The sequence below is a fragment of the Monodon monoceros genome, unplaced genomic scaffold (assembly GCF_005190385.1).
Source record: "Monodon monoceros isolate NGI ecotype Baffin Bay Population unplaced genomic scaffold, NGI_Narwhal_1 Super_Scaffold_7, whole genome shotgun sequence".
NCBI classification, from domain to species: Eukaryota; Metazoa; Chordata; class Mammalia; order Artiodactyla; family Monodontidae; genus Monodon; species Monodon monoceros.
The window spans coordinates 14,746,274-14,769,203 of record NW_021703784.1 but is presented as its reverse complement, the minus strand read 5'-3'; the positions used below and the strand labels follow the sequence as shown (position 1 = coordinate 14,769,203).

At 42.6% G+C, this 22,930-nt stretch overlaps 1 protein-coding gene across 1 annotated transcript in view; it reads right to left on the bottom strand.

The window, feature by feature from the left end:
- Positions 1 to 17,341: 17,341 nt before the first annotated feature.
- The window catches only part of DSCAML1 (DS cell adhesion molecule like 1), a 342,693-nt gene continuing 337,104 nt past the window's right edge, over positions 17,342 to 22,930 (bottom strand). The window contains exons 30-33 of the mRNA XM_029209546.1: positions 22,479 to 22,631; positions 21,668 to 21,862; positions 20,141 to 20,452; positions 17,342 to 18,369 (exon numbers count right to left, since the gene is read on the bottom strand). Coding sequence (XP_029065379.1) covers positions 17,903 to 18,369; positions 20,141 to 20,452; positions 21,668 to 21,862; positions 22,479 to 22,631 — 1,127 coding nt within the window. The 3' untranslated portion in view covers positions 17,342 to 17,902. The remainder of the gene's footprint in view (positions 18,370 to 20,140; positions 20,453 to 21,667; positions 21,863 to 22,478; positions 22,632 to 22,930) is intronic.

Sequence of the window (22,930 nt, the reverse complement as noted above, 5' to 3'; positions counted from 1 at the left end):
CATTCTGCTGCCCCACAAGGGCAAGAAAGCTAATTCATAGCCCCACCAACTGCTGAGTATAGCATCCCGTTCCAACTGTGTAGGAAGCCTGACCAGAGAATTCAGGCGACAGAGCCCATCCTACAGCCTCACTTGGGTAGGGAACCATGTCAGCAGTCTTATCCAGCTGTTCTTAGCCAGTGGCATCCCCCCCTCCGCAACTTCAGAGCTTAAACAGTTGCCTCACACAATAATAGATCCTAGTAGCAGGCCCCACCAGCAGATACATCCAGAAATCCAAACTGAGCTGAGAAGTGAACTGTCTCTGCCAAAGCAAACCTGCAAATTCTGGAGGAAGAGACCACTTACTCAAATGGGAAGATATCAACATAAGGAATCAATGACCAAGAAAAATCAGATAAATATGATACCACCAAAGGAAACTAATACAGTTCTAAAAACTGACCCTAGAGAAATGGAGATCTATGTTCTGTCAGACAAAGAATTCAGAATACTGCTTTTAAGGAAGTTTAGTGAGCTACCAGAACACACAGATGACTAAATGGAATTAGGAAAACAATGCATGAACCCAACAAGTTCAGCAACGAAATAGAAACCATCCAAGAAAAAAAAGAAAAGAAAAAAGAAATCCTAGAGCTGAAAAATACAATTGAAGAATTCAATAGGGAGTAGAAAAGCAGACTCAGTCATGCAAAATAAAGAGTCAGCAACCTGGAAGATAGGAAATTTGTAACTGTCCAGTCAGAGGAGCAAAAAGAAAAAAAAAAAAGAGTGAAGAAAGCCTATAGAGGGCTTCCCTGGTGGTGCAGTGGTTGAGAGTCTGCCTACCGATGCAGGGGACACAGGTTCGTGCCCCGGTCCGGGAGGATCCCACATGCCGCGGAGCGGCTGGGCCCGTGAGCCATGGCCGCTGAGCCTGCGCGTCCGGAGCCTGTGCTCCGCAACTGGAGAGGCCACAACAGTGAGAGGCCTGCATATTGCAAAAAAAAAAAAAAAAAAAAAGAAAGAAAAAAAGAAAGCCTATAGAACTTATGGGACACAAGGTAAAGAAACAGCATTTACATTATGGGAATTCTGGAAGGATACAAAGAGAAATAGATAGAAGGTATATTTAAAGCAATAATGGTTGAAAACTTCCCAAAGAAGGGGATAGAAATAGACATCCAGATCCAAGAGAATCTCAAATAAGTTGAACCTGAACAGGGCTACACTGAGACGCATTATAATTAAGCTGTCCAAAGTCAAAGACAAAGAATTTTAAAAGCAGCAAGAGAAAAGAGAGGTTACATATAAGGGAACCCCTGCAAGACTGTTGGCAAATTTCTCAACAGACACTTTTCAGGTCAGAAGAGAATGGGATAAAATATTCAAAATATTGAAAGAAAAAAAAAAAAACTGTCAACCAACAGTATTATACCCAGTGAAACTGTCCTTCAGAAATGAAGGAGGGATAAAGACTTTCCTGAACAAACAAAAACTGAGGGAATTCATTACCATTAGACCTGCCTTATAAGAAAAATTAAAAGGAATTTTTTGAGTGGAAATAAAAGGACATTAATATCCTAAGAATTCAGAAGGCAGTGTAAAACTCAGTGGTAATAGTAAATAAATGGTCAAAGTTAGATTCAATAATGTGGTAATGGTGGTGTGTAATTCACTTACAACTCTAAAAGTTAGAAAACAAGTGTAGTAAAAATAACCATAACAATAATCTGTTACTAGTTATACAATGAAAAATATGTAAATTGTAACTTCAATACTCTAAAATATGAGAGGGAGGAGAAGTAAAAGTGTAAAGCTTGGGAATTCTATTGAAGTTAAGTCATTACAACTTTAAGGTATTTTCTTTAAGCCTCATGGTAACCACAAGGGAAAAACCTATAGTAATTACACAGAACAACATAAAGAAGTCAAAGCATTCTTTTACCACAAGATATCAAAACACACAAAGAGACAACAGGATAAGAAACAAGGTGCAATGGATCTAGAAAACAATGAACAAAATGGCAGCAGTAAGTCCTTACTTATCAATAATTACTTTAAATGAAAACAGACTAAACTCTTCAATCAAAAGATGTAGAACAGCTGAATGGGTTTTAAAAGAAAAAGATCCAATGATATGCTGCCTACAAGAGAGTCATTTTAGCCTTAAAGACACATAGACAGTGAAGGAATGGAAAAATGTTTCAAGTAAATTGTAAGAACAACAACAACAAAGCAGGGGTAGCTATACTTATATCAGACAAACAGACTTTAAAAATGGTAAAAAAGAGACAAAGAAGATCATTATATAATGATCAAGGGGCCAATATATTAAGAAGATAAAACAGTTGTAAATATTTTTGTGCCCAACGTCAGAGCACCTAAATACAAAAGCAAAAGCTAAGAGCTAAAAGGAGAAATAAACAGCAATACAATATTAGTTGGGGACTTTAATACCCCACTCTCAACAATGGATAGATCATCCAGACACAGAATCAGTAACAGTGGGTTTGAACAAGACTAAAGACCAAGTGAACCTAACAGACATATACAGATGTTCTGACAACAGCAGAATATACATTCTTCTCAAGTGCACATGGAACATTTTCTAGGATAGACTGTACATTAGGCTGTAAAACAAGTCTTAGAAAATTCAAGGAGACTGAAATCATACCAAGTATCTTCTCTGACAACAATGGTATGAAACTAGAAATCAATAAGAAGAGGAAAAATGGAAAATTCTTAAATACATGGAAATTAAATAACACTTCTGAACAACCAATGGATTAAAGAAGAAATTAAAGGGGAAATAATAGAGTATCTTGAGATAAATGAAAATAGAAACACAACATACCAAAACTTATGGAACGCAGCAAAAACAGTTCTAAGGAGGAAATTCATAACAATAAAAGCCTACATTAAGAAGCAAGAAAGAGCCCAAATAAACAACCTAACTCTACGCCTTAAGGAGCTGGGGAAAAGAAACAAAGAAAGAAAAAAAATGAGCCCAAATTTAGCAGAAGGAAGGAAATAGTAAAGATTAGAGTAGGAATAAATGAAATAGAGGATAGGAAAATAATAGAAAAGATTAACCAGGGCTTCCCAGGTGGCGCAGCGGATGAGAGTCCGCCTGCCGATGCAGGGGACACGGGTTCGTGCCCCGGTCCGGGAAGATCCCACATGCTGCGGAGCGGCTGGGCCCGTGAGCCATGGCCACTGAGCCTGCGCGTCCGGAGCCTGTGCTCCGCAATGGGAGAGGCCACAACAGTGAGAGGCCCGCGTACCGCAAAAAAAAAAAAAAAAGATTAACCAAACTAAGAGTTGGTTCTTTAGAAAGATAAACAAAGTTAACAAACATTTAGCTCGAATAACCAGGGAAAAAAGAAAGAGGACCCAAATGAAAATTATAAATGAAAAAGGAGACATTACAACTGATTCCCCACAAATACAAAGGATCCTAAGAGGCTACTATGAATAACTATACACCAAAAAACTGGACAACCTAGAAGAATTCTTAGAAGAATTCTTAGAAATATAGAAGAATTCTTAGAAATATACAAACCAGCAAGACTGAATCAAGAAGAAATAAAAAGTCTGAATAGACCAATTACTAGTGATAAGATTGAATCAGTGATAAAAAAAAGACCTCCCAATGAAGAAAAGTCCAGGACCAGATGGCTTCACTGGTGAATTTTACTAAACACATTTAAAGAATTAACAATCCTTCTCGAACTCTTCCAGAAAAATTAAGAGTTGGGAACACTCCCAAACTTATTTTACAAGGTCAATGTTACCCTGATATCAAAGCCAGGAAAGGATGCTACCAGAAACGAAAAGTACAGGCCAATAACCCTGATGAATATAGATGCAAAAAATTTCAGTAGAATGCTAGCAAACTGAATTCAGCAGCACATTAAAAGGATCATCCACCGTGATCAAGTGGGATTTACTCGTGGGATGCAAGGATGATTCAACATATACAAATCAATAAATGTGATGTATCACATTAATAGAATGAAAGAAAAAAAACCATGTGATCTCCTCAATGCACACATAAAAAGCATTTGACAAAATTCAACATTCATTCATGATAAAAACTCTAAACAAATTAGGTATAGTAGAAATGTACCTCAACATAATAAAGGCTATTTATGATAAGCTCAAAGCTAACTTAATACTCAATGGTCAAATGTTGAAAGCTTTTCCTCTAAGATCAAGACTAAGAAAAGAGTGCCCACCCTCACTACTCCTATTCAATGGAAGTGATCAGGCAAGAAAAGAAATAAAAGGCACCAGAATTATAAAGTAAGAAGTAATATTGTCTCTATTTGTAGATGACATGATTTTATATACAGAAAATCATAAAAACTCCACCAAAAAACGATTAGATCTAATCAATGGCTTCAGTAAAGTTGCAGGATACAAAATTAGCATACAAAAAATCAGTAGTATTTCTATATGCTAACAACAAATGATCTGAAAATGAAATACAGAAAAGATCCATTTATACAATACCAACAAAACCAATAAAATACTTAGGGATAAACTAAGGAGGTGAAAGATCTCTATTCTGAAAACTACAAGACATTGATTAAAGAAGTTGAGGAAGACACAAATAAATGTTCATGAATTGGAAGACTACAGTTAAAATGTCAGTATTACCCAAAGCCATCTATAGATTCAATACAATCACTATCAAGATTTCAATGACATTTTTACAGAAATAGAAAAACAACACTAACGTTTATATGGAACCACAAAAACCCTGAATAGCCAAAACAATCCTGAGAAAGAAGAATAAAGCTGGAGGCATGATACTCCCTGATTTCAAGCTGTATTACAAAGCTATAGTAATCAAAACAGTATGATACTGGCATAAAAATAGACAGGTCAGTGGAACAGAATTGAGAACCCAGAAATAAACCCAAGCATATACAGTCAACTAATATTTACTAAGAATACTCATTGGAGAAAAGATAATCTCTTCGATAAATGGTGCTGGGAAAATTGGATATTCACATTTAAAAGAATGAAACTAGACCCGTATCTTACACCACTCACGAAAATTAACTCAAAATGGATTAAAGACTTAAATATAAGACCTGAGATCATGAAACTCCTAGAAGAAAACATAGGAAAAAACTCCTTGACATGGGCCTTGGCAATGATTTTTTGGATATGACACCTAAAGCACAGCTACAAAATAAAAAAATAAACAAGTGGGACTACACCAAACTAAAAATCTTCTGCACAGCAAAAGAAACAATAAAGTGAAAAGAACCTATGGAATGGGAAAACATATTTGTAAATCATATATCTGATAAGGGGTTAATATCTAAAATATTTAAAGAACTTATACACCTCAATAGCAAACCCCCCAATAATCCAATTAAAAATGGGCAAAATCCTGAAGACACATTTTTTTTCCAAAGGAAAATATACAAATGACCAACAGGTGGTACATGAAAAGATGGTCAACATTACTAGGCATTAGGGAAATGCAAATCAAACCCACAAAGAGATATCACCTCATGCCTGTTAGAACGGCCATCATCAAAAAGATGAGAGATAACAAATGCTGGCAAGAATGTGGAGAGAAAGGAACACTTGTGCATTGTTAGTGGGGTTGTAAATGGGTACAGCCACTATGGAAAACAGTAACCTCAAAAAATTAAAAATAGAACTACCGTATGATCCAGCAGTTCCACTTCTGGGGATATTTCTAAAGGAAATGAAAACACTAACTTGGAAAGATATCTCACCCCCACGTTCAAAGCAGCATTATTTATAATAGAAAAGACATAGAAACAACCTGAGTGTTGGATAAATGCATAAAGAAGTTGTGGTATATACATACAATGGAATACTGTTCAGCCATAAAAGATTGAGGAAATCCTGCTATTTGTGACAACATGGATGGACCTTGAAGGCATTGTGCTAAGTGAAATAACTCAGACAGAGAAAGACAAATACTGTATGATCTCACTTATACGTGGAATCAAAAAAACAAAACAAAACAAATCAAAACTAAAACAGAAAACTCTTTGGTTGTTGGACTGAGGTTCTTTGACCAGCACCAGTGCTCTGAGACTGAACCACATGTGTTTTTGTTTTCATAGGAGTTATACTTTCTTACAGGTAATTATAAAGATATGAGAGTATCCATGCTAAGTGGTGAGCAGAGTGCTTAACACAGTAGACTCTCAATAAAGAGGAATATCATATGATGTTGCTTATATGTGGAATCTAAAAAAAATGATACAAATGAACTTATTTACAGAACAGAAACAGACTCACAGACTTAGAGAATGAACTTATGGTTACCTAGCGGGGAGGGTGGTAGGGAGGGATAATTAGGGAGTTTAGGATTGACATACACACACTGCTATATTTAAAATGGATAACCAACAAGGACCTACTGTATAGCACAGGGAACTCTGCTCAATATTCTGTAACAACCTAATGGGGAAAAGAATTTGAAAAAGAATAGATACATGTATATGTATAACTGAATCACTTTGTTGTACATCTGAAACTAACACAACATTGTTAATCAACTATACTCCAATGTAAAATAAAAAGTTTAAAAAACAGCAGTTATTAGTGTGTTACATTGTATTGTTTTCTTGTACCTTGGGACACTATGCTGAGAAAATCAAGGTTCATGAGGCTTCAGTCTTCACTGGTCTTCCACTCCCTGACCATTTCTTCCACTCTTTACCTGTCATCCATCTATCTAACATATATTATGCTTTTATTAAGTCAGGCACTGTCCTGGATATAACTGCGAAGGGATAGAGCCGTTCTCTGCCCTTCGTGGTACCAAGACTTCGGGTGAAAGTCAGAGGGGCAGATCAAGCTTAGTATAAGGGGGACTTTCCTAGCAGAGCTGTCCAAAGGTGAACTGTGCTGGCTTGGGAAGTGATGCATTCTCTATCAGGAGGTAAGCACATGAAGGACAGACGATCCTTGCTAATTGCAGAAGGGATTCAAGATCTGGACGGAAGTCTGAACTAGGTAGCCTTGAAGGCCTGTTTGAATCCTGAGATTCACTGATTCTTAGAGACACTAAAACCAAACCTGGATCACCTCCAGGGTAATACACATCTGGCAGCTGTTGCCCCTTCTGCCCGAGAGCATTGCTGCCACTGCCCAGAAGATATGGGTTCTGGAAGGAAGAACAGAGCCCTGACTGGTCCTCCCACTCTCCTCTCCTACAAACACAGTTACCCTCCTCTCTGAGCTCATCAGTTGCTGTTCCCCAACACTTCGCCTGCGTAGACGTGGGTGAATGTGGGGAGATGGCCTGTGGGGAGATGCCCTGAACCTGAGTTATGAAATGACGGTTTCCATGGAGATCTAAGCTCCTCCTCATCTTCTGCATAAATTAAGATGCTGTTAGCTGTTGTAAAGATAAACTCCCAAATCTCAGTGGCTTAATACAAGTTTCTTTTTTTTTTTCCTCATAGAAAGTCCAGTTGGCCTTGGTAGGGGTAGAGGGGCCTCTGCTCTGCACAGATGTATAGGAACCCAGGCTGAGTGAAGCTCTGTCATCTTTAGTAAGTGGCTTCTGAGCTCACCTTTGGCATTGACATCCAGTTGGAGAAAGTGGAGAGTGGCTAATCCAGCTCTGAAAATAACATGTATCAATTCTACCACATTCCACCAGTCAGAACTTAGTCTTAGACCCTATCCAGGAGTCAGGGGACTAGGAACTGTAGTCACCTGCAGGGCAGCCACTTCCCAGCCATTATGTACTGTGGAGGGGAGCATGAGGCTTTGGCAGACAGCTAGCTGTCTCTGACATATTCTGTTCCCCCAGGCCTCCATTTTCAGGACTCTGCCAATTTGGATACACACCAGACAGTGAGCCCCTTGAGCTTAAGAACAGATCCACTGGCCCTTTGCATCCCCACTGCTTAGCTCAGTGGCAGGGCATAGGAAGGGTTTCAGTGTTATTTGGTGAGTGAATAAATGCTTGGGTATCATCTTTCTTGTTACAAATACAGATGTCTGGCAGAAAACAGTTGGGCAGTTCCTCAAAAGTTAAACATAGAATTACTATTTGATCCAGAAATTCTACTCCTAGTTGTGTACCCAAAAGAATTAAAAGCAGGGATTCAAACAATTACTTATACACCAATGTTCATAGCAGCAGGGTTCATAATAGCAATATTCACAGTTTGCAAAAGGAAACAACCCATGTCCATCAATAAGTGAATGGGACAAAAAGTGTAATATATACACACAATGGAATATTATTTAGCCTTAAAAAGGAATGAAATTCTAATACATGCTTCAGCATGGGTGAACCATGAAAACATTATGCTGAGTGAAAAAACCTAGACAAAAAAGACAAATACTGTATGATTTCACGTATATGAGTTTCCTAGTCTAGTCACATTAACAGAGACAGAATGTGGAATGGTGGTTACCAGAGGCTGGGTGGAGGGGAAAGGGAGTTAGCGCTTAATGGGTATAGAGTTTTTCTTTGGGATGATGAAAAAGTTCTGGAAATGGATAGTGATGTTGCACAACATCATAAATGTACTTAATGCCACTGAACTGTACGCTTAAAAATGATCAGTCACAAGAAGAAAACTGGAAAATTCACAAATATGTGGAGATTATACAACATGCTACTGAGCAACAAATGGGTCAATGAAAAAATCAAATAAGTAATTAAAAAATGGCTTGAGACAAATGAAAATGGAAATATAACATACCAAAATTTGTGGGATGCAGCAAAAGCAGTTCTAAGAGGGAGGTTCATAGTTATAAATACCTACCTCAGGAAACAAGAAAAATCTCAAAACAACCTAAATTTATACCTTAAGGAACTAAATAATGAACAAATGAAGCCCAAAGTTAGTAGAAGGAAGGGAATAAAGATCAGAGTGGAAGTAAATAAAATAGAGACTAAAAAGACAATAGAAAAAAAATCAATGAACTAAGAGCTGGTTGTCTGAAAAGTTAAAATTGATAAACCTTTGGCTAGACTCATTCAGAAAACAAGAGAGGGCTCAAATTGATACAATCAGAAATGAAGGAGGAGGGAATTCCCTGGGGGTCCAGTGTTAAGACTCCACACTTCCAGTGCAGGGACCTTTGGTTTGATCCCTGGTTAGGGAACTAGGGTCCCACAAGCCAGGTGGTGTGGAAAAAAAAAAGAAATGAAAGAGGAGGCATTGCAACTGATACTACAGAAATAGAAAGGATCTTAAGAAACTACTATGAACAATTACATGCCAAATTGGACAACCTAGACAAAATGCATAGATTCCTAGAAACATACAAACTTCTAAGACTGAACCATGGAGAAACAGAAAATCTGAATAGACCAATGACTAGTAAGGAGATTGAATCAGCAATTAAAAAGCTTCCCACAAACCAAAGTCCGGGACCAGATGGTTCACTCGTGAATTCTACTAAATATTCAAATAAGAATTAATACCAATCCTTCTCAAAAATCTTCCAAAAAAATAGAAAAGGAGGGAACAAATCCAAACTCATTTTATGAGGCCAGCATTGCCAAAACCAGGCAAGGACACCACAAGAAAAGAAAATTACAGGCCAACATCCCTGATGAATATAGACGCAAAAATTCTCAACAAAATATTAGCAAAAATAATTCAATAATACATTAAAAGGATCATACATCACGATTAAGTTAGATTTATTCTCAGGATGCAAGGATGGTTCAACGCCTGCAAATCAGTCAACATTATACACCACATTAACACAATGAAGTATAAAAATCATATGATCATCTCAATAGATGCAGAAAAAGCATTTGACAAAAATCCAACATTCATTTATGATAAAAACTCTCAACCAAGTGGGAATACAGGGAACGTACCTCAACAGAGTAAAGGCCATATATGACAGACAAACCCACAATTAACATCATACATAACAGTGAAAAGCTGAAAGCTTTTCCTCTAAGATCAGGAACAAGACAAGGATGTCCACTCTTACCACTTTTATTCAACATAGTATGGAAGTCCTAGGCAGAGCAGTTAGGCAAGAAAAATAAATAAAAGTCATCCAAATTGGAAAGGAAGAAGTAAAACTGTCACTATTTGCAGATGACATGATATTGTATATAGAAAACCCTAAAGACTCTACCAAAAAAACTGTTAGAATAAACAAATTCAGTAAAGTTGCAGAGTATAAAAATCAATATACAAAATCTGTTATGTTTATGTACACTAATAACAAACTATCAGAAAGGGAAATTAGAAGACAACCTCATTTACAATTGTATCAAAAAGACTAAGATCCCTAGGAATAAATTTAGCCAAGGAGGTGAAATACTGTACTCTGAAAACTATAAGACACTCATGAAAGAAATTGAAGAAGACACAAATGAGTGGAAAAATATTCTGTACTTATAGATTGGAAGAATTAATATTGTTAAAATGTCAATAATCCCCAAAGCGCTCTACAGATTCAATGCAATCCCTAACAAAATTCCAAAGTCATTTTTCATAGAAATAGAACAAACAACCCCAAAATTTGTGTGGAACCACAAAAGATGTCAAGTGGCCAAATCAATCTTGAGAAAGAACAGCAAAGCTAGAGGCATCATCCTCCCTGGTTTCAAACTATATTACTAAGCTATAGTAATCAAAACAGTATGGTACTGGCATAATAATAGACACATAGATCAGTGGAATTGAATAGAGAGCCCAGAAATAAGCCCACACATATATGCTCAATTAATTTACAACAGAGAAGCCAAGAATATATGATGGGGAAATTACAGTCTCTATAATAAACTGGACAGCCACATGCAAAAGAATGAAACTTGACCACTATCTTACACCATACACAAAAATTAACTCAAAATGGGTTAAAGACTTGAATGTAAGACCTGAAATCATAAAATTTCTAGAAGAAAACATAGGCAGTAAGCTCCTTGATATCATTTTTGGTGATGATATTTTGGATCTGACTCCAAAAGCAAAGGCAGTAAAGGCAAAAATAAACAGGTGGGATTCATCAAACTAAAAAGCTGCTGCACAGCAAAGAAGACCATTAACAGAATGAAAAGGCAACCTACTAAATGGAAGCTAATATTTGCAAATCGTATGTCTGATAAGGGGTTAATATCCAAAATATATAGAGTACTCATACGACTTAATAGAAAAAAACCAATCTGACTAAAAAATGGACAGAAAACCTGAATAAATATTTTTCCAAACAAGACACACAGGTGGCCAAAGGTACATGAAAAGGCGCTCAACATCATTAACCATTAGGGAAATGCAAATCAAAACCACAATGAGAGCACCTCACCCCTGTTAGAATCGGTATTATCAAAAAGAAATAACAAGTGTTGGTTAGGATATGGAGAAAAGTATACTCTCGTACACTGTTGGTGGCACTGTAAATTGGTGTAGCCACTATGGAAAACTGTACAGAGGTTCCTCAAAAAATTAAAAACTGAACTATCACATGACCCAGGAATTACACTTCTGGGTATTTATCCAAAGAAAACAAAAACACTAATTCGAAGAGATGTCTATACCCTCATGCTCATTGCAGCATTATTTACAATAGCCAAGACATGGAAGCAACCTAAGTGTCCATCAATGAAGAATAAAGAAGATATGATATATATATACAATGGAATACTATTCAGCCATAAAAAGAATAAAATCTTGCCATTTGTGATGATATGAATGGAGCTTGAGGGCATTATGCTGAGTGAAATAAGTCAGACAGAGAAAGACAAATACTGTTGTATTTGAATCACTGTCAAGGGATTCCATGATCTCACTTATACATGGAATATTAAAACAACAACAACAAAACCCCCAAACTACAAGCTCATAGATACAGAGAACAGATTAGTGATTGCCAGAGGCAGGGTTGGGGGTGGGTGGGTGGTGGAGTGGGCTAAATGGATGAAGGGGGTCAAAAGGTACAAACTTCAGTTATAAAATAAGTCATGGGGATGTAATGTATAGCATGGTAACTATGGCTAATAATACTGTATTGCATATATAAAAGTTGCTAGGGCTTCCCTGGTGGCGCAGTGGTTGGGAGTCCGCCTGCCGATGCAGGGGACGCGGGTTCATGCCCCGGTCCGGGAGGGTCCTGTGTGCCGTGGAGCGGCTGGGCCCGTGGGCCGTGGCCACTGGGCCTGTATGTCCGGAGCCTGTGCTCTGCAGCAGGAGGGGCCACAGCAGTGGGAGGCCCACGTACCACACACACACACACACAAAATGTTGCTAAAAGAGTAGATCTTAAAAGTCACAAGAAAAAAATTGGTAACTATGTATGGTGACAGATATTAACTAGACTTATTGTGGTGATCATTTCACAATGTATACAAATATCAAATCATGTACATACAATATTACATGTCAACTATACCTCAATAAAAAAGAAATATGTTCTTCATGAAAAAAAGTTAAACATAAAATTACCATTTGATCCAACAATTCCACTCCTAGTTATATACCTAAAAGAATTGAAAGTGGGGACCCAAACAGGTACTTATACACCAATGCTCATAGCAGCAGTATTCACAAACAAAAGGAAAGAACGCAAGTGTCCATCAATAAGTGAATGGGATTTAAAAAAATGTGATGTATACACGCAATGGAATATTATTCACCCTTAAAAATGAATGAAATTCTGATACATGTCATAACATGGATGAACCTTGAAAACATGCTGAGTGAAGTAAGCCAACAGAAAGGACAAATACTGTGTGATTGTGATTCCACTGACATGAGGCTTCTAGAATAGTCCAATTAATAGAGACAGAAAGTAGAATGGTGGTTGCCAGGGGCTGGGGGAAAGGGAAATGGGGAATTAGTGTTTAATGGGTACAGAGTTTTTGTTTGGGAAGATGAAAAAGTTCTGGAAATGGATAATGGTGATGGTTGCACCACAAGGTGAATCTACTTAATGTTACTGAATTGCACACTTAAAAATGGTTAAAACATTAAGGAAACAACCTCATTTACCATTGCATCAAAAAATAAAATACCTAGGAATAAACCTACCTAAGCAGGCAAAAGATCTGTACTCTGAAAGCTATGAGACACTGGCGAAAGAAATCGAAGATGACACAAACAGATGGGTAGATGATATACCATGTTCCTGGATTGGAAGAATCAATATTGTCAAAATGACTATACTACCCAAGGCAATCTACACATTCAATACAATTCCTGTCAAATTACCAATGGCATTTTTTACAGAACTAGAATAAAAAAATTTTAAATTTGTATGGAAACAGAAAAGACCCTGAATAGCTGAAGCAATCCTGAGAAAGAAAAATGGAGCTGGAGGAGTCAGACTCCCTGACTTCAGACTATACTACAAAGCTACAGTAATCAAGACAATATGGTACTGGCACAAAATCAGAAATATAGATCATTGGAACAGGATAGAAAGCCCAGAGATAAACCCACGCACCTATGGTCAACTATTATGACAAAGGAGGCAAGAATATACGATGGAGAAAAGGCAGTCTCTTCAATAAGTGGTGCTGAGAAAACTGGACAGCTACATGTAAAAGAATGAAATTAAAGAACTAAATGTGAGATCGGATACTCTAAAACTCTTAGAGGAAAATATAGGCAGAACACTCTGACATAAATTTCAGCAATACCTTTTGGGATCCACCTCCTAAATAATGAAAAGATAAACAAAAATAAACACATGGGACCTAATTACACTTAAAAGCTTCTGCATAGCAAAGGAAACCGTAAACAAAAAGAAAAGACAACCCACAGAATGGGAGAAAATATTTGCAAATGAAGCAACTGACAAGGGATTGATTTCCAAAATAAACAAACAGCTCATGCAGCTCAATATCAAAAAAACAAACAACCCAATAAAAACATGGGCAGAAGACCTAATAGATATTTCTCCAAAGAAGACATACAGATGGCCAGAAAGTACATGAAAAGATGCTCAACATCACTAATTATTAGAGAAATGCAAATTAAAACTGCAGTGAGGTATGACCTCACACCAGTCAGAATGGCCATCATCAGAAAGTCCACATACAATAAACGCTGGAGAGGGTGTGGAGAAAGGGGAATCCTCCTACACTGTTGGTGGGAGTGTAAACTGGTACAGCAACTGTGGAGAACAGTATGGTGGTTCCTTGAAAAATTTAAGAACTACCATATGACCCAGCAATCCCACTCCTGGGCATATATCCAGAGAAAACCATAAGCTGAAAGGATACATGTACCCCAATGTTCACTGCAGCACTGTGCACAATAAGCCAAGACATGGAAGCAACCTTAATGTCCACCTACAGGTGAATGGATAAAGAAGATGTGGCACATATATACAATGGAATATTACTCAGCCATAAACAAGAATGCAATCATGCCATTTGCAGCAACATGGATGGACCTAGAGATGATCACACCAAGTGAAGTAAGTCAGGAAGAGAAAGACAAATACCATATGATATCACTCATATGTGGAATCTAAAAAATGATACAAGTGAACTTATTTACAAAACAGAAATAGACCCACAGACTTCAAAAACACACTAATGGTTACCAAAGGGGAAAGGTGGGGGGAGGGATTAATCAGGAGTTTGGGATTAACATACACACATTTCTATATATAAAATAGATAACCAACAAGGACGTACTGTACAGCACAGGGAACTCTACTCGATATTCTGTAATAATTTATGTGGTAAAAGAGTCTGAAAAAGAATGGATATATGTATATGTATAACTGAATCACTTTGCTGTACAGCAGAAACTAACACAACATTGTAAATCAATTATTCTCTAATATAAAATAAAAGTTAAAAAAATTTAAGAAATAGTTAAAACGGTAAATGTTATTTTGTGTATCTTTTACCACACATACAAAAAATACAAATGCCTGGGTTGCATGCCTGCAAATTGTGATTCAGTTGGGATTGGCGAGATCTGGGCTTCTTTGTTTTTTAACAAGCTTCTCAGGTGAATCTGATGTGCAGCTAAGATCCACTGGTCTAGCTCTGGTTTTTGGCAGAAGGGAGAGAGCAAGGGCATGGTCTCTCAGAAGCCTTTCTAGAGGAGGGCTTCTTGAACTCTAGGGTGTGTACGAATCCTCTAGGGATTTTGCTAAACTGCAGATTTTGATCCAGTGGTCCTGGGGTGAGGAACTCACATTTCTAACAAGCTCCTAGGTGATGCTGCTGCTGCTGGTCTGTGGACCATACTTTGAGTATCAAGACGCTAGAGACACGTGGTGGTCTTGTCTGGTGGAGATCTGGAAAGGAGCAGGAAAATGCTTAAGATGACGGCTCCAGATACAGAGTTCAGTGATGATGAGCTGGGGGTGAGTGAGCAGGAGGTGAGCTAATCCGTGAACTAGCTTCTGGGTACTGTTCAAACAGGCAGGTTTGTGGTTTAGCTAAAGAAACTGGGCACAAGTGAAACTGGCTTGTACTTCACTGCTCTGTTGTCTCTTCAAGTCCTTTTCCTCCTACACGGTCTACCTCTGGTCCAAGGCCTTCTCCAACAGAGCCCCAGAGCCGAACACCTCCCCTGCTATTACTGTCCCTGCCAGAGTCAGCCCATCAGAGCTGCCCACTCCATCCAGCTCAGCATGTTGTAGAGGCTCCCCTCCCTGAATGGCTAACAGTTCCACACTGGCTGCCTTCCCGCCAGTGAGTCCAGCTGGGTCACTTGGTGCTGGCGGAGTGCATCATCCTCGGGGCAGAACTGAAACTCAGCCTCTGAATAGTGAAACATGGGGCAGGATGACCCAGTGGCTAAGGAATCAGACGCTCTTGGTTTGAACCTCATCTCCATGTCTTCCTGCTCCTCTAACCTTGGATAACTGACTCAGCTCTCTACGGTTCCACCTTTCTCACCTGCCCAGTGGAGATGGTGATGCCGACTTCCCAAGCCTGCCGTGAGTTTACATCAGCCTCAGCCAATCTTCGATGAGAACTCGGGGCTTGATCATTGTGCCTGCAGTTTGAGAAGTGACCTGCAGGTGGCGCATGCAACCCTGGGGAGGTGGCCCGTCCTCCAGTGATGGAAGGAGTCTGGAGGGCTTTTCCCCTCTAATGCCGTTAGCAGGTTCTCCGGGTGCATCCGGCTGAGAGGGAGTCTCCCCAAGGGCCTAGGAGTCACCCAGGAGCACATAACCTCTGCCCCCTCCCCTCTTTCATGCCAAAAGCTCTCCCCCTGCAATGTAGTTACCCATGGGCGGCAGCTCCTGTGTCCGCACTCGCTGGGGCTCAGGAAATGTTTGTGGAATGAGCTGCTTATTGGAAAGTGCTTCTATCCAAGGTCATGCATGCCAGGGAGGGCTTCCCTGTGGCCCAGACTGACGGGTACAACTCACATCCTGCACACACCTTCCCTTCCTCCTTCCCTCCCTCCCCAGCCCTGGGGTCCCCTTCCCTTTTCCTTCTCTCTGTTTTGGGGAAGGGGTGGTGGGAACAGCAGGCTCACCTTCCTTCCAGATTCCGGGTCCACAACTCAGTCTCGACTTTGGGTGCTGAGCTCAGGACCCCCCTTTGTACTTCTGAGGGACACTTCCTTTTCACCCAGGGGTCCTGGCCACCGTGGAGGGGCACCGTGAACTCCACGCCCCTGGGCTTTTGCATTCTCCTGGATCTTTCCCTCTCCTCTGCCTATCCAAACCCTCACGTCCTTGGAGGCCCAGCTCACGTGCCCTTTGACCCTCTTCTCAGAAACGCCTCCTTTGCGTACCTGCACGTGGGTGCGATTCCTTCCACCTGGAATCTAATTGCAGCTCCTCTGACACCAGGTGCCCGCTGCCTCATTCTCTCTGGCTGCAACCCATTCCCCTCCTCCATGAGCCCTTTCCACATTTCCGACCTCTGATGACCTCATTCCTTCTCCCTTTGGCCTAATATTGTCCTAACAGTCAGCCCAGAACTTCAGGCTCTGGCTGGACCCCCAGGGTAATATCATCTCTCCCTCCCTTCCCAGTTTAGAGGCATCTCTTACACAACTTCCCACTAGCGGTTAGCGTAGCTTTGTTCCCCTGGCTACACTGCTTTCTCCCAAAGGAGAGAAGCCAGTTGACACAGCCTTCCACCCCCATACCGGCTCCCCAGCGCTCTCGCCAAGGTTGCCTCATTTTACCGATAAGCAAACTGTGGCTCAGAGAGGTTTAGGAGCTCTCTCAAAGACACACAGCTGGTCCCCTGTAGGGCCCAGCACAGAAGTGCTCAAGGAGGCAGCTTGGCTAATGGAAAGCCTTTTTAAAAGTTTAACGTGCTGAGCTAAAGCTGGGCTTCTCGAAGTCTCTCCCTGAGAGACAGACGGCCTGGTACAGGGGCCTCTCCTCCCTGCCTCCCCACTGGCCCTTGCCAAATGGGAAAAAAGCCACCCTGTAGAAACATAACCTTTATTGCACACGGCGCTGGGTCTTTTTTCATAGAAAAAGGTATCAACACATGAGCATCTGCAAATTGAAGCAACTCCTGGTTTTCTTGGAACAGTAAAATCGCATGCAGTGTCTCTGAGCTGGGATTTTGGTCTTTGTCAAAACCACCTAGATTGGAGGGAGGGTGAGTAGGAGGGAAAAATTGCTGAGCCTTTGTGCCTCTGTCTCAAAATAAGGTGAGAGAAATATATAGATATATAGCTTGTCGATGTGTTCCTCTCTCTATATATATGTATATATCTCTCCACACATATTTTGTGGGGTGGGGAATTTGACTTGCACTGTCAAATTCTTTGTGCCCTGGCTTCATGGAGAAGAAGAAAATAGTTTCATTTGTACAAAAGAGTTCTATGTACAAGCGTTCATGACTTGGGGGTTGTCTTTCCCTTGTTGGTCGGTTTTCATCTGTCAATTTAATATAAATAATGCAGGAAATCAGCCCAGCTGGTGTGTGACGGCTGGAGGTGCAGACAGGTCCAAGCAGAGGGCCACTCTTCTGGTTGTGTCCCTACACCAGGGTGTAGGATTTGGAGTAGGCCCCGGCTCCCTGCTTCTGAGACCTCCCTACCCCTGATGTGCTCATCTCGAGAAGTGAGTCCCTGGAGCCCCCCATTTTGGTGTGTGGGCCCCCGGCCCGCGGAGGCTCAGTGCTGGGGGCCGGAGGGGCGGCACTGGGGGCAGCCGGGGGCTCGGCAGGGGTGGGACCGGGTGCCGGGGGCGCCGTGCCAGCTGGGGGAGCTGGCATGGCTAGAGTCCTCTGAGGTAAGGTGGCTGTGGCGGCGGCCCCCGGGTGCGGGAGGCCCAAGGGCTTGCTGGCAGGGTCCAGGGTCAGGTGGCGAGCCTGGGGCTGGTAGGTTCGAGCCAGGTTCCTGATGGAGGCCTCGCGGGGCGGGACCACGGGGCAGGGCTCCCGCCCGTCTGCCTTTCGGAAGAAGGCCTCCGACTTGGCGTAGAGGGGCACGTTACAGTAGTCACCTGGAATGCAGGAAGCAGGGCGTGTTAGCACCAGAGGCCTCTTGGAACCAGCGGCCAGCTTGTTTCCCCACCCCTACCCCTCAGTCTTCTCCCTGACCTAGCATAGGAGTCCCTCCACCAGACAGGCAGTAAAGAGTCAAGGAAAGATGCGTTACTTGGCCTCTCTGAGCCTCAGTTTTCTTATCTATGAAATGGGGATAATCATATTTCCCTACAGGAATACTGTGAGGCGGGAATGAGATAAAGTAAGGAAAGCGCTTAGGACAGTGGCTGGCACACGGCGATGCTCAGTAAATTGATACCCATTGTTAATTGATCACTATAGCCGATCAGCTTCAGCTGGTGAAGAGCTCATTTCTAAACAGGGATGTCCTAAGAGCTCTGGCTGTTAGAAAGCATTTTTTTTTTTTTTTTTGGCCATGTCGCGTGGCTTGCGGGATCTTAGTTCCCCGACCAGGGATCGAACCCAGGTCCACGGCAGTGAAAGTGCCAAGTCTCAACCACTGGACCGCCAGGGAATTCCCTAGAAAGCTTTTCTTTACTCCGAGGAGGAGAGGAATGTCACTCCCTGTCACTTCCCCACGTTCAGCCCGATTCTGTCCTCTGAGGACCCCCAGAACAAGGCTTTCCCCTCTTTCTCACCACGGCCTTTCAGACATCTGAAGTCAGCTACATTTCCCCGTCCCTCTCCTTCGTCTCCTCTTCTCCAGGCAGAATGTTCCTAATTTCTTAAAGTGCCTCCACGGGACAAGCTTCTAGGACCCTCACATGCTGATCCCTCTGCCCTGCGAGCACCCTCGCCTGTGCACGTGCCTCTCTCCCGTCCACTGTGCCAGGCACTTTCCTTAGGTCATCTCGTTTAGTCCCCACAGCCCCCTGCATAGGTTAATACCTGCCTGCATTTTGCAAGTGAGGAAACTGAGGTTCAGAGAGATTAAGTAATTTGCCCAAATTCACACAGCTACACAGGGAGGGGGAGTCATTCAGGGCTGCTCGCCTCCTAAATCTTTGTAATTTCTGTTACCCCAGGCTCTTCTCTAGATGACCCTGAGCCCCTAGGTCAGCACGGCCACTTAGCAAGGCCAGTGCTGAGCAGACCAGATTGCCTACTTTGACAGCCTGGGCCTTGCACCCCGTGGCCCTAATGTCTGCTGGGGGGCTTCCCTGCCCCCCTCCCCCTGGTTATCCTAGACCTGCCCTGCTGACCCCGAAGGACATATGCTCTGGCCAGGCCCCTGGAGTCAGATGGTTCCCAGTCAGGCTAGGTCATTGCCCACCATGAGCTTTGGCCACCACGGGCTGAACTGCCAGGATTGCTCCTTTGGGTCTAGATTAAATTCAAACAGTATTGAGACCAATGGCCATTGGGCAGCTGACCCCATAAGCAGTCTCTTTCCATCCTGGCATAGCTTCAGACTAAGGGAATGATCACTACTTAATGAGAACCTACTATGTGCCAGGCACGTATATCATTTCTAATGATCCTTACAACAATGCAAAGTATATGCTATCAGTTGCATTTTACAAATGAGAAAATTAAGGCCAGAGAGGTTAAGTGACTTGCCCAAGGTCACAGCAGTATTAAGAGGTTAAGCCAGGATGTGCGCCCTGATCTGCTTGCTCCCAAGTCCTTGTTCTTTGCACTACCCCCCGCCTGCCAAGGAGCCGTGCTGGGCTGGCAGGACCCAGGTGCAGTTAGGGCTAGGTCTAGCCAGGGCTCGTGGGGTTTGGGGGCAGGGGACACAGCAAGGGAGGTGGTCTGAGCGCTCACTCTTGTTGGCCCGGTGAGGGATGGGCACAGCCACATTTTTGCCCCGGTCGGCATCCTGGGGCTTGGGTGGGGAGGCGGTGAAGCGGCAGATGCCAGGCTCTGAGGGTGTGCTCATGGATGTCATGCTGTCAGCGTTCTCATTGGTGCCTGTGGTCATCTGGTCAGAGGAGCTGTCGGAGATGAAGCACTCAGTGATCTCAAACTTGGCGTGCTGCAGTTGCTCCTCCAGCTTGGCATGCTCGTAGGCCCGGGCCAGCTCCTCGTAGGTGGAAGAGGCGCTCTCAGTGGACACCATGCTGTTCCGTCCTTTGTCTGGGGAGATGGAAGGCACAGAGTTGAGGGGAAATGAGTGGCACCCCCCATATTCATTGCAGCATTATTTACAACAGCCAAGACATGGAAGCACCTGTATGTCCATCGGTGGATGAGTAAATAAAGAATATGTGATATATATATATATACACACACACACACATGCACACACACACACACACACACACACAAAATGAGATATTACTCAGCCATAAAAAAGGAAATCTTGCCATTTGGGAAGATATGGATGGACCTTGAGGGCATCATGCTAAGTGAAACAAATCAGACAGAGAAAGACAAACACTGTATGATCTCACTTACATGTGGAATCTAAAAAACCCCCAACAACAACAAACAAAACCCCCAAGCTCACTGATACAGAGAATTAGATTGGTGGTGGCCAAAGGTGGGGGGTGGGCAAAATGGGTGAAGGTGGTCAAAAGGTACAAACTTCCGGTTATAAATAAGTCATGGGGATGTAATGTACAGCATGATAACTATAGTTAATAACACTGTATTGAATATTTGGAAGTTGCTAAGAGAGTAGTTCTTTAAAGTTCTCATTATAAGAAAAAATATTGTAACTATACATGGTGATGGATGTTAACTAGACTTACTGTGGTGATCATTTTGCAATATATTACAAATATCAGATCATTATGTCGTACACCTGAAACTAAATGTTATACGTCAGTTATATCTCGATAAAAAATAATGTGGGTTTATGGGGAAAGGGTGTAAATGAGATCAGACTAAGCAGTTCCCCTACCCATAAGCCCAGCAGCCATCTGAAAGCCTGACTATGGAGTGGAGCAGGCTCACAAGATCCTGCTCTCCGCCTGTGAAGGTAGTGGTGGTGGCAGAAGTGGGATATTTGATGTGCTGCCTCATGAAGGGCAGAACATCTTTCATTCTTGAAAATAAGCATCATCCTCTGAGCAACACTTAGCCTTTTCTCCAACAAACGTCACGTGTACCATTTTCTCTGTCATCTTTTGGGAGAGCAAAATGAAATCCTTGACCAAGCAGAGCTCTGCTAGGTCAAGTGTTTTTGTCATAGCCACAGAGTGAGTCAGTGACCAGCTGGAAATGAAATTGACCTGTGCCTTGGACTCCAACAGCTGGCAGGTAGGAGTTGGGAAAACTAAAGGTGGAGATGGATAATGCGAGAGCTGGAGGAGAGTGAGCAGAATGAAGGCAGGTCCTTGGGCTTACCTGTGTCCTGGGAGAGGCTGGCACTGTAGCTGTCACTCTCGGTGACAGTGACACCATGCTGGGAGCCCACAGTGCGCCAGTCGGAGGTGAGGGTGCGGGCGGGTGTGGAGGCCTGGCACTTGGTCAGAGTCCACTGGCTTGAGTACCGGTTCCGGGTGCTGTGGGCTGACTTTACATTCTTCCTGGACACTGGATCTGCACAGAGGAAGCAAGAGCTAGTACCCTCCAGCTGCAGGCATTCAGGCTTGGGCAGCTGGCATTTACCAGAAAGGGCAGCAGGAGCAAGGGAGGAGGCAGAAGCAGCCACAGAAGCTCCCCTGGGAAAGCTGAGCGAGCTGCCTTTCCTGGCCACACAGCTATCTGTGGAGGAGGAGAGCGGCAGTGTCGGGGACTGGGCGGCGTCCTAGTCCTCCCCTGCCACTCTGTCTTTTCCTTCAGGCTGGGAAGAATGTCACCTCATCTCCTCCTGCCTCATGACTGTCCATTCATTCCCTACAGTCCTGGATGTATTCTATGCTTATGTCCAGAGTCACAATGGAAGATGCAGAAGGCCCTTGGAGAGAAAGAACAACTAACCCTCTCAAAACTTCTAGGTAAGGAAACTGAGGCCCAGAGAGATAAGGTTAGTGACATGCCCAAGGCCATAGCTAGTGAGTCTATAATCAAGGTCTCTAGACTCTAATTCCAGTGCTCTTTCCCTTCTTCCATACTGCTCCTCCCTCCTTTTTTAAAAAAATGTCACCTCTGTCTTATGCTGTGCCCACGAAACCCCGTGTGGGAGGAGGGCTGTCTCCCCAGGGATAATGCATACTGGTGCCTGGCCGGATGTCAGACATGTCGATGAGGGGTCCTGTGCTCTGGATGAGGGCTGGGTGGTGCAAGGAGACACCGGTGCAGAAACTCTGAGGGTTGACAGCTTGGCTGAACTCAGCATCGGTCACAGGGATGGTGGCCTTGTCATCTCCTGGGGGAAGAAGTGCGATCAGCAGCAGTCCTTCCCTTTGGGCACCATCTTTGCTCCCCAAATCTCTCTTTGTCTTTATCCAACAATGAAACCAAGAAAGGTCAGGTCAAGTCTTCCCATCAACGGAGGAGGAAACCTAGTCCTTGTGAGAAGCTGCAGCGAGTTCCTAGGTTGTTGAGTTGTTGACGGGGCTGCTTCTGGAACCCTGGGCCCTGTGTGAGGACTGGTGGTTGCCCTTCGTGGGACGTGGCCTGGGGAAGCACACTCAGCAGGACAGAGAGCTCCTGGCACCTGTCACT